At 54.9% G+C, this 13558-nt stretch overlaps 1 protein-coding gene across 1 annotated transcript; it reads left to right on the forward strand.

Annotated features, from left to right (window-relative positions):
* The first annotated feature begins 560 nt into the window (after positions 1-560).
* XYLT2 (xylosyltransferase 2) lies at positions 561-13215 on the forward strand. The gene is given in 12 exon segments (XM_040081925.2): positions 561-695; positions 5567-6041; positions 6499-6674; positions 6985-7187; positions 7583-7663; positions 7814-8030; positions 8452-8628; positions 9471-9733; positions 9841-10036; positions 10423-10756; positions 11117-11142; positions 11144-13215. Coding segments are annotated over 12 exon segments (2580 nt in total). The 3' UTR covers positions 11441-13215.
* The last annotated feature ends 343 nt before the right edge of the window (positions 13216-13558 follow it).

A 13558-nucleotide genomic window follows, 5' to 3' on the forward strand; every position in this document is an offset into this window, starting at 1 on the left:
TCACATCAATTCGCTCACATTCATTCACTCACACATTTACTTACACGCTCACATTCCTTCACTCTCACATTCATACGCTCACATTCATTCACTCACACATTTACTTACACGCTCACATTCCTTCACTCTCACATTCATACGCTCACATTCATTCACTCTCACATTTACTTACACGCTCACATCAATTCGCTCACATTCATTCACTCACACATTTACTTACACGCTCACATTCACTCACACATTTACTTACACGCTCACATTCACACGCTCACATTTATTCACTCACACATTTACTTACACGCTCACATTCACACGCTCACATTCATTCACTCTCACATTTACTTACACGCTCACATTCACACGCTCACATTCATTCACTCTCACATTCATTCACTCACACATTTACTTACACGCTCATTGACTCACATTCACACGCTCACATTTATTCACTCACAGGCCACGCCCAGCCCCGCCCATGCCCCGCCCAGCCCCGCCCCTCCGTGCCCGCGCATGCGCGGCGGTGGCGGCGGCGCGGCGGGCCGATGGTGGCCGGCGGGGCGATGGTGGCCGGCGGGCGGGCGCGGAAGCTGGTGCGGCGTTACCGGCTGGCGGCTGCCACGGCACTGGCCATCCTCCTGCTCCAGGGACTCGTCCTTTGGAGCTCCGCCGGCCTCGACGAGGAGGGTCCGGCCGAGGTGTGCCGCGGGAGAGAGTGGGGGCGGCCGGGGCCTGCCGGGGGGACGGTGAGGGGAGGGCAGGGCGGGGAGGTGAAGGGGGTGAGGGGGCCGTGCTGAAGGAGGGCGATAAAGGGGCTGGGGTGTAGTGGGGGGGGCTGAGGACGACGTGGGAGACAGCGCAGGCCTGAGGAGCTCGAGGGGAACTGAGGGCCTGGGGGCTCGTGGGAGGGCGGTGGGTGCTGCAAGGGGGCTTTCGTGGAGGACCCCAGGACTGTACCCTTGGGGTCGCGAGTGTCTCCTTGCTTGGGAGCTGGGGCGGAGACAAAGGGAGTGGGCTCTGTGGGGTTGGCAAGGCCCATACCCAGGATGGGGTTCTTGGGGTAGGGGGTCCTGCAGCCTCAGGCTGCTGGAGGTGTTGGCGGTGGGGTAGGCAGCGGGATGTTGCCTGGGTGGCTTCTGACTGCAGCAGTGCAGGGTCACAGCACCTGAGAAGGGAAGCTTGTGGCCCAGGGGGGTTGTTTTGGGTCCGGCATAGAGTGGGGAGTTAGATGGGGATTTTGCGCTTGTGATTTGGGGGCTGTTGTAGGAAACTGGGGTCAGGGACACCCAAACCAAGAAACGTGGAATTCAGAGATCTGTGAAGTTTGTGTCAGCTCCTGTGTAGCTGTTCTGGTGAGAAGTATCCCTGTGGAGTGGGAGAGTACAAGGACCTTTTGGAGTCACAGATGTTTTTATACCAGAACATCCTGCTAAGGCGAAATACATCACTTCTTTCTTGTGAATGTGGGGAAACTGAGGCATGGTCTGGTGAAGGAGTTTGCCCAAGGTCAGACACAGAGCAGGTATCAAAGAAGACCCAGGCTAATGAAGCACATTGCTGCCACCTTCAAACAAAGCTCCCACCCCAGGGTTGTTAATTTGGATTTGTTTATTTGTTGGGAACTGCCCAGACTGTGTCCAGGTCTGCTGTGTCTGTGTGGACTAGTGGCTGAAGCCTCCTATTGCCTCCCTGGTCTGGAGGGCGATCCCACGGTCAGCAGGTCTAGAAAGCTTTCTTTGAGAGCAAAGAGGGGAATGTGGTAGCCCCTGGCAGTGGGGAAGGTCACTAAAGTGACACCACTCCTTTGGTGGGTGAAGTCCCAGCCTTAGGCCTCCTCCTGGGCCACAGGGAATGGCCATGAGCACCCTCATGTGCTGCCATATGCCCATCACCAACACAGAACCAGGGAATGAATGTGGCAAGGAGAGGATGTGATCTGGAGGCACTGGTATTATGAGAGCAGACTGATCTGGCACCAAAGAGTACCCAACTGTTCCTTTCCCTGTTCTGTGACCTTGATCAAATTACTTCACCCATCCTGGCTTCTCCTTCCCTCTGCACCATCCTGCACTACTTGTCTGCTGTTCTCTGCTCCTGCCCTTCAGAGCCTCCTGGTTTGGCTCATTCTGCCTTGGTCCTTGCCTGATTTCCCCACGTCTCATCCCAAAACTGAGTTGGGCAGCTGAACAGGTTTGGCCATGGGTCCCCTTTCCTGGAGAGGAGCTGGTTCACTGCCAGTAGTCCTGGGAACTGACAGCCTTTTTGGAGAAGACAAGAACCATCCTTAACTTCACAAACAGCCCAAACCCATTTGCAAGCTGGGAAAAGTCCAATTAACCTTTATTTCTTACAAAATGCAAAGCTCTCGGTTTCTGTGCCATCCTGCAGCTTCTGGTTTTGGCCAGACCTCGAGGAGACACCATTTCCCTAAGGGTATTTCTAGTAAAGCCAGAGTAACAGTCCCAGGAAAGTCTGACCTTGCAGGCCTTCCTGAAAGGATTTGTGGAAGTTTGGGATTTAATTGCCAAACTAAATGGCTCCTTCCCAATAATGAACACAGCTCATCCCCACTATGAATGGACTGTGACTGGCTGTGGAGAAAGAAACACTCGAGTCCTGGAAGTGCTGTGGAGCTGGGTGTGCCTCTTGGATTCATGAGTTCTCTTCCTAAGCCCTATTTTGGGGTCCTGCAGGCTACCTGTGTTCACCAAGCAGATGCTTTATGGAGTGCAGCCCAGTGTCTGGAGTATCTGGATCTGTCTCCATCTGCCCAAATCAACACTGTGTTTCCTCCTGAAAACCAAATTAATGTTGTTCCACCAGGGTCAAACAACAAAATCTCTATCCAGACTGATGCATGGGAGAGGAGATTCCCATTCCTGCTGTGGTCAGCATGAGTGTCTTCCCACATAAGTGGGAGCCTGAGAGACCAGAGCAATCCTGCCTCTGTCGTTGTGACATCCACAGCTCCTGAGTGAGCACATGAGCTTCTTGAAGCTCTTAGTCTGTGGTGGAGCTGGCACCAGTAAAACTCAAACCACGAAGTTTCCATGTGGGTGGACAAGAGGATCTGTCATTGCAGTGTTTTAGCCACTTGGTCTCCTGTCTTTGTGTGTGCAGGCAGGACATGGCACCTCTCTGGGGCCTATGTGTTGGTGTCCTCTGTGTGTTGTGGCCACAAGAGAACCTTCCGATGAAGTGTCTTTCTTACAGAAAAGAGATTCCTTGATAGTTACTTTTCCTGCCAAAGAGCTTGTTTTTAGGGGACTTACTCCAGCCATTTTAACTCTGGATTCATCTGATGACTTTGGAACATTTTGGTGCTGGTTTTGCCTGATGAATGCTGTTAGGTGGCAGAAACCAGAGTCAGCCAGCCAGAGGGGAAACCCTTCAGAAACCAGGTGCTGTTAGCTCTACTCCCAGTGGCACAGTGGGACCTGTGCTGGGAATGGAGTGCAGGTAGATACATGACCCACAGTTCTGTGTCTCTCTGGGGTGGCAGTGTCACACTGGGGGAGGCAGAACAGGATAAGTCTCTCCAGTAACAAGCAACAGGACAAGAGGAAATGGCCTCAAGTTGTATCAGGGGAGATTTAGGTTGGATATTAGCAAAAATTTCTTCACCAAAAGGGCTGTGAAGCTCTTGAGTAGGCTGGATGGGGAAGTGGTGAAGTCTATGGAGACATGTAAAAGATGTGGCACTTGGGGACATGGTTTAGTGGTGGCCTTGACAGGGGTTTAACAGTTGGACAATCTTAGCAAGTCCTTCTAACTTAAATAATTCTGTGATTCTAAGTGAGCTCTGGCTGGCGCCTGGAGTCATCTGTGTGTGTCAGAAGGAAGGGATGGGGAGCCTCACTGTCTGTCCCACACAGGTCTTAAATACAGCAAAAGAATATGGCCAGAGCCATTCCCTGCCAGGCTGGGGTGGAGGGATCTCTCTGCTGTGGTGCAGTAATTAGAAACCCTTGAGTTCCTTGGCTGGCAGCTCCGGAAGGGCTGGCAATGCCTGTAACAACTTCCCTACTGGGAAAGGCATCTAGGCATGCTCCTGAGCTGGGAACAGGGCTCTTTCCAGGGCAATGAGCAGGACTGTAACCACGGGTGGGCATTGAATAGGGGGTGTCCCCAGAGTCAGTCGTGTTGGGGAGTGTAGGATGTGAGTGGGATCAGGGAGTCTCTTCCTGGAGGAACATGGAAGAGACTCTCTTCACTTGTGGCCTTCTGGCTGCCCTCTCATGGGACGCTCTACGGGGAAAACAGGTTTATAGCTTTGGAACAGATGGTCCTGCGTGGTGACTAATGAAGGGTTCACTGCCTGTGATGCCTGTGAGTAGAAGCAGACTTGGCTGATCCCCGCTGAACCAGCCCCTCAGGATTTAAGCAGTGGTTTGGCCATGGCTGTGCCAGCACAACATGGGTAGTCTGGGGACTCTGAAATGGGCAGATCACGCCACATGTTTTCCTGCCTTTTCACTCTGTGCTTTCTTCTGGCTGTGGCCTTCCCAGCAGCTACACCCTTAGGGGAGTCTTGTGCCAAGGGCTGGTTCAGTCCTACTGTCTTTGTGGGGCATCTGTCCATCCTTGTGAGATGCTGCTGCTCAGGAATACCCCTGGATGTTCTTTACAACTCCTCATGGTGCCTGGCACAGCCACTGGGCAGTCAGGGTTTGGGGGTGCTGTGGGACAGCCCTGGGAAGCTGAGCTGGAGCAGGCAGGTGGCTGCTTGTCATCAGGGAGTGCCTGTGGTGGGCTGGGGCACATGGCCCCGACATCATGGGAACCACTCACTGGGAAAGTTCTTTCCCGTGAATGTGGCATCCAAACTTCCCAGCTCCCTGCTTTCCCCAAGGCTGACTGTCTCTGCTGGTCAGCCAGCCTGGCAGAGGTAATGAAGGGTAATTAACTGCTCCCTTTACATACCACTTGGGTCCACGGGAGGGTTTGTGACTGAATTTCTAGGGGAGATGTGGATGGCAGTGCCTGCCCCAGCCCAGCGCGGGGAGCTAGGGTCCAGGAAGGGGAGAGTGGGCAGGGCCTTGGTCTATTCCTGTCCAGTGGTTTCAGTCCAGAGAGCACAGCTGTGGCTGCCTGGGACTCTGGCCCTGCTGGGCTTGGGCTCACAGTATGGTCATGGCAGGGAGGAGCTAGTCCAATAGCCTCCCAGTGAAATAACCATCACCAGCCAGTATAGCCCAGTGCTCATCTCCAGGATCAGGGCTGTACCTGCATGAGCAGGACCTCAGAGGGTGGCAGACACAACCCACTGTGTCCGTTTAGTCTACAGTGAGCCCATCCACAGAGAGTGAGACGGTCTGGGTGTCCCTGTGATGGGGGTATAGGCAGGGGTCTGCTGTTGGGTCTTAGCCTGAGGTTTTAGGTGGTGAAGGGGCTGTGTAATGTCCTGTGCTGCACAGTGTTGCTCCTGGAGCACCTGTTATGCTGCAGCATTGAGCTCTGTGGGGGCTGGGAAAAGGAATGCTCTGAGGAGTATGCTGACAGAGCTAGGGGGAAGCAGGCCTGAATTAATGCTGTCTGTCCTCTCTTCTGCATCCGCATGGACCTGCAGCAGGAGCGGCAGAAAAAAGCTGGGTTTCCCGAGAGCAGCGACGGCTCCAAGGACTCGGACAGCTCTGCTGGGCGCCGGAGCAGTGCCAGCCGGAAGCATGGCCGATGGCGGGGCCGGCCAGACAGCCCTGGGGCCGTGGTGTCCAAGGTGGTGAGAGCCGTCACAGCCAGGCACAAACCAGGATGGAGGCTGCCGGCCATGCTGGACTCCTCCAGCCGCAGGAACCTGACAGAGCTGCATGGGGAGGCCCAGCTGGCCATCTTCCAGCAGGGTGACACGGGCAGCGTGGAGGGGGCTCCCCAGCCCACCGAGAACAGTTTCACCCCCAAGTGTGAAATCACGGGTAAAGATGCCCTGTCAGCACTGGCCCGGGCCAGCAGCAAACAGTGCCAACAGGAGATTGCCAACGTGGTGTGTCTGCACCGGGCTGGCAGCCTCATGCCTCAGTCCGTGCCTCGCCACTGCCAGCTCTCAGGTGAGTCCTGCTGGAGTGCTCCTGGTCACCCTGGGCTTCGGAAATATCCCAGGCAGGCTCGTAGGCCACCTTCCTTATGTCACCAAACTGTCCCACCTGGCAAGCGGCCACCTCAATCTGTCACTGATTCCAGATTATCACTGCCTCTGTAATCCAATCAAAGCTGTGCTAGCCTTCTTAAATTGAGCTGTTCATACCAGCCTGCAGTTCTGCAGGGGTCAGAGCCGGGCCCAGCTGCGTTTTCTGTTTTGATGCACCAGAGGAGGACGCCTCCTTTCCTAAAACCCCCCATCAGTAACACAAGGGGCTGCATGTGCCACCATGTCCTGGCACTGCAGCCACTTTGGGATTTGCCCAAGCCTGAGTGCTTCCCTGCTGTCCCCTGCCTTGGTCAGGAGCTCCAGGTAGTAGATACCAAGGCTGGGGATGGCTGACACCCCTCTCCCTCCCCATGCAGGCAAGGTCAGCCCTGTAATCCAGTGGGACGAGAGCCGGCTGCAGCAGGGACCCCCCAGCAAGCCTGTGCGCATTGCCTACATGCTTGTGGTGCATGGCAGGGCCATCCGCCAGCTGAAGCGGCTCATCAAGGCCGTGTACCACCAGCAGCACTTCTTCTACATCCACGTTGACAAGGTGTGTGGCAGGGGTGAGGGAGTGGGTGCTAACTGCTCCATTGGTCCCTGGGAGAGGGAGCAGAGCTGAAGTACAGGTGGTGGTGAGTGAGGAAACTGGCTGGATAGGGTTAGTCCTCACTGCTGTGGAGCTGTGACCCTTCACTGCTACTTTTGCAATGCCTCAGAAGCAGGATCTATCCCCTCTGCCCTGTTTGCTGCTTCCCCCCTTGTGGAGGCTGCTGCAAGGGATGACTCCGGGCTGGTGGCAAGGAAAGTAGGGCCCTGGGAAGATGAACTCCTTGATGAGGGTGAGCCATGTTTCCTGGCAGCGCTCCAACTACCTCCATCGTGAGGCCGTGGAGCTAGCCCGGCACTACCCCAACATCCGTGTGACACCCTGGCGCATGGTGACCATCTGGGGAGGTGCTAGCCTGCTGAAGATGTACCTGCGTAGCATGAAGGACCTGCTGGAACTGTCTGAGTGGCCCTGGGACTTCTTCATCAACCTGAGTGCCACTGACTACCCCACGAGGTGAGGGCCTTGCTGGGGCAGGGGAAGGGGATGGAGATGTTGGGGCTGTGTGATGCAGCACCCTTGGGAGGGGTGGGGGGGTCTGGGGAGCTGAAGGAGGTGGGGTTAAAGAATGCACCCATGTGCTGGTGATGATACTCCTGGGCCAGGCTGGACCCATGTATGCAGAGGAGCCCAGCCAGTACCTCAGAAGCTATTTTTTCCTCTGGTCTGGGTGTTGCAGGAGAATGTGAGGTGACAAACAGCAGAGAGGCTGTGTCTGTATCTGCCCAGTGATGGGACAAGGGTTTGAGTCAGCAGCTTTGGGCTCCTTGTGTCTAATGGCTCTTGCAGAATGAATGTTTACTGGGCTGCTTCACCCCAGGAGCATTAATGATTCCTGATTTGCACCTCAGGACCAATGATGAACTGGTGATGTTCCTGTCCAAATACCGAGATAAGAACTTTCTGAAGTCACATGGCCGAGACAATGCCAGGTAATCTCACCTAGAGGCAGAGTTGAACTGGAGGACCGGAAAATGAGGGATTTCAGAAAAGAACTGAAACAACTGTGGCAGGGAGGGGATGTTCTGCATCTGCACTTAACAAGGTGGTTGACAGTCCTAACTCCTCATCCCCATGCCCAGGTTTATTAAGAAGCAGGGTCTGGACCGCTTGTTCCATGAGTGTGACTCCCACATGTGGCGACTGGGCGAACGCCACATCCCTGAGGGCATCGTGGTGGACGGGGGCTCCGACTGGTTCTCGCTGACACGCAGCTTTGTGGAATATGTGGTCTATGCTGACGACCAGCTGGTGTCTCAGCTGCGCCAGTTCTACACCTACACACTCCTGCCAGCTGAGGTGGGTGCTGGCTGTGGGCCATGGGACAGATTTTCTTCCCACTGTGCTTAACATCTCTGTCCCACTTCCTCCCCGCTCTGGGTAGCTGCAAGGGTGTTGCTGGTTCTGCTCAGGCAGTTTTGTGCCTCCCCTTTTCCAGATTTACCCCTTTTCCAGATTTAGGTATAAAAGAGGGAAGAGAGGAGCAGACAGGTCAGGGGTCATGTTTACATATAGCCCAGCTTTAGGTCCAGTCACCCTCTGGGTCAGATAAGGACTGGTGCAATCCTGGTCTCTTAAGTGTTGCCTTGTGCTGGGAGTGGGGATAAGTTTCTGTTCAGTAGCAGTTGAGGTCTGTCCTTCTCCTCTATGAGTGGGCATCTCCATTAACCACCTGTCCTCCATCCCACTGGGTGTCCTGTCCCTCTTCTGCCTTGCACAGTCCTTCTTCCATACGGTGTTGGAGAACAGCCACGCCTGCGAGACGCTGGTCGATAACAACCTCCGAGTGACCAACTGGAACCGGAAGCTGGGCTGTAAGTGCCAATATAAACACATAGTCGACTGGTGCGGGTGCTCCCCAAATGACTTCAAACCCCAGGACTTCCTTCGGCTACAGGTGAAAAAAATCCTCCTTTCTCTTTCTGCTCTTTTCCCTCCTCCCTGTCCTCTTCTCTCCAAGCTGTCCTGTGGGCACCCCAGGCTGCAGTGCCAGCTACTGTGCATGTCCCCACAAGAGATTGGAGCATGGTCAGGTCCCCCAGTGGGGCTCAGTGTAGATGTGTCTGTAAACAGGCAGCGGGATTTTCCTCACTATCCTACCCTGCAGCCAGGCTTCTGCTTGCAGCATTGCTCCTATTCCCAGACTTTCTCTCCTGTTTTCCTGCTCTTTCTCTGCGAATACATCACTTGGAGCAAATACCTTTTTAGTAAAACCCCTTCAGAGTGGTGTTTCTTTGTCAGGTCAAAATGCCTTGCGATGAAATGTCTCCCATGCTCTCAATGCTTGGGGATGTGGACTGAACACAGGAAGTTTGGGGGAGATAGAGCCAGCCCTGAAAAGAGCAGTTGTGGCAGGATTTTCCAGCAGTCCCAGGCTTGCAGAGCCCAAGACCCTGTTCCTGCAGGCTGTGCCATGTGGCCAGAGCTAATGCAGGGCTCAGCAGTGGCTCTGGTGGGGGGGGCCATCAAAGTAGAGATTGCAGCAAAGGAGGTGGATGACACATGGCTGCTTCTGGGCACAGAAAGGGGGAGGTAGTGGGAGAGATGGGGACCCATCTGCATTACGGGAAACTGTTGGTGTGCTCCCACTGATCCTGTCATAGAGGATCCCACATTCAGGCTGGCTGTGCTGTGCTGCTCCTTAGCCTGTGCCTTCAAACTAGGCAGAATGGATCCTGCTGGAGTGGGAGGGCAGAGTGGGTGCAGCCAACATTGTTAGAAATTCCTGTTCTCTTCCAGCAACTCTCCAGACCCACCTTCTTTGCCCGCAAGTTTGAGTCAACGGTGAATCAGGAGGTGCTGGAGATCCTGGACACGCACCTCTATGGCAGCTACCCCGCCAACACCCCAGCCCTGAAAGCCTACTGGGAAAACATCTATGACCGTGTTGATGGGCTCAGTGGTCTCAGTGATGTCACCCTTACCTTCTATACAGCCTTCTCCAGGCTGGGGCTCCACAAAGCCTCATCCACACTGGCAGCCAAGGCTGACAAGCTCTGCAGGTGGGGTATTTTCTGTGGTCTCAACCCAGGCTCCAAAGGGAGGCCTTTATCTTGAGCTGGAAGGATGCTTATGCTCAGATGTGCAACTTCTCTGTCTATCTCTTCAGGTTTGAGCCTCGAGGCTTCCCCTCCAGTGTGCACTTATATTTCTATGATGACCGTTTCCAGGGTTACCTGGTGATGCAGGAAGTGCAGAATTTGGCAACTGGGCAGTCAGAATCCTTGGAGGTGTGGATGATGCCCCAAGGAGCTCTGAAGCTGTCAGGTCATGGAGGGCAGGCAAACCGCTTGCAAAACCTTGAGGTAAATGGGGTGCTTTTCTCCCTGACTTTCCGACACTGTGTTGCTGTTCCTCCTCTGCCCCACCTTGCATGGCATGGGGACAGCGGGACACAGAGTGTCTGAGAACAAACCTCTGTCTGGAAATTTTTGAGTATTTGCGAGAAGCTGATAGTTGGAGAACAGGTCTTCAGGGGATCTTTCAGAGGCAGGTGAGATCCAGTGCCTGCAGCTGCAGGAGGCGTTGCACAGCTGAATTAGTGCTGGTTTGTGATCCATGGAGGGTGGCATGTCCATTACTTTGGACTCCAAGGTTTATGTGTTCTCTGTTTCAGGGAGGTGAAACACAGAACCTCAGCTGATAGTGTCTCTGCCCAGTGTCTCACTGCTTGTGCTTCCTATCCCTCCAGGTGGGCACAGAGTGGGACCCCAAGGAAAGACTCTTCCGCAATTTTGGAGGCTTGATGGGGCCTTTTGATGAGCCAGTGGCCATGCAGAAGTGGTCACGGGGCCCCAACCTGACAGCCACAGTGGTGTGGATTGACCCCACCTATGTCATTGCTGCTTCCTATGATATCACGGTGGATGCTGAAGCAGAGTTCACCCAGTACAAGCCCCCCCTCAACCACCCCCTGCGCCCCGGCATCTGGACCATCCGCCTCCTCCAGTTCTGGGAGCCTCTAGGGGAGAACCAATTCCTGGTGGTCCCTCAGACCTTCAACCGCAAGCAGCCTCTCAGGAAAGGTGAGGATGCTCTAGAGTTTGGGGCTGGATGAGAGGGTGTCCTTGTGGGCAGTCCAAAGTGCTTCCCCCCGTGCTGGCCCCTGGGCTGCAGCTGATGACCAGACTGGAGCAAATTTTCCACTGGTGTCCCCTTGCCCATGAGAATCCTTAGTCTGGGCTGTCTCTTGGGATCTGTGGAGAGCCCATTGTCATGTCAGTCAGATTCTTCCTGCAGCATCCTTTTCCTTGTGATGGAGAGGAGCTGGTGTTGCAAAGGGATTGGGTGCTGTGCCCCAACTGGAGCTGGGGGTAGGACCTGCAGGGTGCCAGAATGTTGCTGCACTGTTCATCTCCTCTCTTTTCTCTCCGTGTCCTTCCCAGACGACAGCAACTGGCTGCATGGTGGCCCCCCCCCACAACGAGTACATGGACCAGAATTTCCAGGGCCTGGGTGGGATCCTCAACCTGCCGCGTTCCGAGGCAGCAGAGGAGGATGCGGTGCGGAAGGCACAGCTGACGGGCAAGCAGCTGGAGGACTGGGCGGACGCTGCCATTGGCACCTTCTGGTCCACAGCAAATGTCTGTGTCAGCAGCCCTTCTGCCTGCGCTTCCTTGGAGACCTGCAGCAAAACCTCCTGGAGCTCCCTTTCCCCAGACCCCAAATCAGAACTGGGACCCGTCAAACCTGATGGGCGGCTGAGGTAGCAGGAACAGCTGGAGGGCAGCCTCGGGAGCAAGGAACATCCTCCGTTTCTGATTTGGGGGGTGTCGCCGGACCACATCACCCTGTGCCATTTGCACCGTAGTCACTCGAGGAAGAGAAAAAGGGAACCTCCAGGCAGGGGAAAACCTTCTCCTGTGGAGTATTTTGGGCAGAGGGAGAGGCATGAGGTGGGTCTTGCCCATCTCCGCACGAGTGCGCCGTTGCTGGCCAGGGAGAGCATGCCAGAGTGCCCATCGTGGTGAGGGCAAGACAGGCACCTGGGAAGAGCTGTATGTTTGTTACTCAAGGCCTTGGAGCCTCAGGAAAGGGTGATGTGGGAGGGAGGGATGGCTGGTGGGTGGGCAGGCTCTGGACCAGCTCAGCATCCTGCTCAGCCTCGGGCTCGAACTTGGCAGGATGGGCCCTTGTTGGTGGCTGCTGCCCTGGTGGGCTGATGAGAGATTTGGGATAGGCAGAAGCAGAATGAGTAAAAAACTGCTGTGTGTACGGAGCTGCTGCTGGCCCAGGGTTTGCATCTCATCCCTTCCGCCCCAGCCCTTTAGTTTGTATTTTTATAAATATATATATAGAAATATATATGATGCAAAGTGCAATAGAGACGAGACCCCGCATTGGCCGGGAAGTCCTTGTGTCTCCATTTCCCCTCAGACTGTAACATACCTTGTTCCCTTGGGTGTCCTGGTGCTTCAGGACAGGGTGCTGGGTCGTTTACATACTTTTTTATTACTTTTATTATTATTGTTTTACTGTTTGCCCATTTCCTGCCGAGGGCTGCTGGGGACTTGTAGCCTGCTGGCCTTGGGGCACGGTTGCCCCCAAGTTGTGGGGCTGCTGCCCAACTATGCCAAATGTCTGGAGCTCTGGTGTACTGTGCGACAGCAAGCAGGGAGTGCTTGGTGTGTGGTTCAGGTCCAACAAGCTGTGCTGTATAGACCCCGCCACTTCTGTCTCCACTTCAGCAAAAGGATGCCTCGTCCCCTGCCAAAATATCATCCACAGGGCCGTTGTCCTGCTGCAGATGAGCCGTGCCTGGAGGGCTGCCCTGTGCCACAGCTCCTTGACCCCACCTTTTCTCCCACACTGGCAGAAGCCCTTGGGACCTGCTGCACTTCCTTGGCCGAAAAACAAAGCGGCGAGACGAGGTCTGGCCAGCTTTATCCTCCCTCTGCTGTTTCTGCTTCCCACTGCTCCAGAGGAAAGAGGCGCCACCTCCTCTTGGGAAGGGTTGCAGTGAAGCATCCCCCTTCCCTGCAGTCAGCCCAGGATGTCCTTGGGGATCTGCCTATAATATTCTTTTCTCCAAGACTGATGCTGCCCGAAGAAGTCTGGGTTTGGGGTCACCCTGGGAAGACACTTCACATCTGGGGACGATCTGGAGCCCATCTGGCCCAACCCTCTGCTCAAAGCAGGGTCTCAGGAGCTGGTGGGATTTTGCTGTCTCCATGGATCTGTGCCATCTTAACTTTTCTCCCATGCCCCAGCTCTCTCTGCTCGGTAGGTCTGATACTCCCAGTCTCCAAATTTAAGGATGCGGGTGTTGCAAGAGGTGAACTGTAAAACGGAGGGGACTGAGACCTCTGTGTGTGAGGGCAGGTACCTGCTGGCACTCAGCCCCTTCTGTCCTGCACCCACTCCTGCCTGGGGTGCTTTGGGGCTGTGGAGGAATGTGGGAGGAGAGGGTCCACACAGGGGAGGATGCCAAAACTTTGTGTCAGAACCATTATGTAAAGTTGTCTTAAATATGCAACATCACCACAAATACATCTATATCTCTACAGTTGGATGTGTCGGGTTTTCATGGTGTTCTGGAATGGGCGAAGGGTGGGGGAAGCTTGGCCGTACCCGGTGAAGGTGCAAGTCCCTCCTGGGCACCAGAACAGGCTGTGAGGCTGTTGAGACAGGGTCACCTTCCTCAGATGGGTGATGTGTCACCCAGAATCAAGCTCGGAGTTTTCAAAGCCTGTGGCTGGAGCAGGAGCGACCCGGAGCCACGGGCTGAGTCCGGTTACATCCTGACAGCGGGTGCCCTGAAGATACCCGGACACTTAGCGTTGACATGGCACTTAATTAAGGTGTTAATCAGCAAATAAGCGGGCACC

The sequence above is a fragment of the Hirundo rustica genome, chromosome 18 (assembly GCF_015227805.2).
Source record: "Hirundo rustica isolate bHirRus1 chromosome 18, bHirRus1.pri.v3, whole genome shotgun sequence".
Classification (NCBI taxonomy): Eukaryota; Metazoa; Chordata; class Aves; order Passeriformes; family Hirundinidae; genus Hirundo; species Hirundo rustica.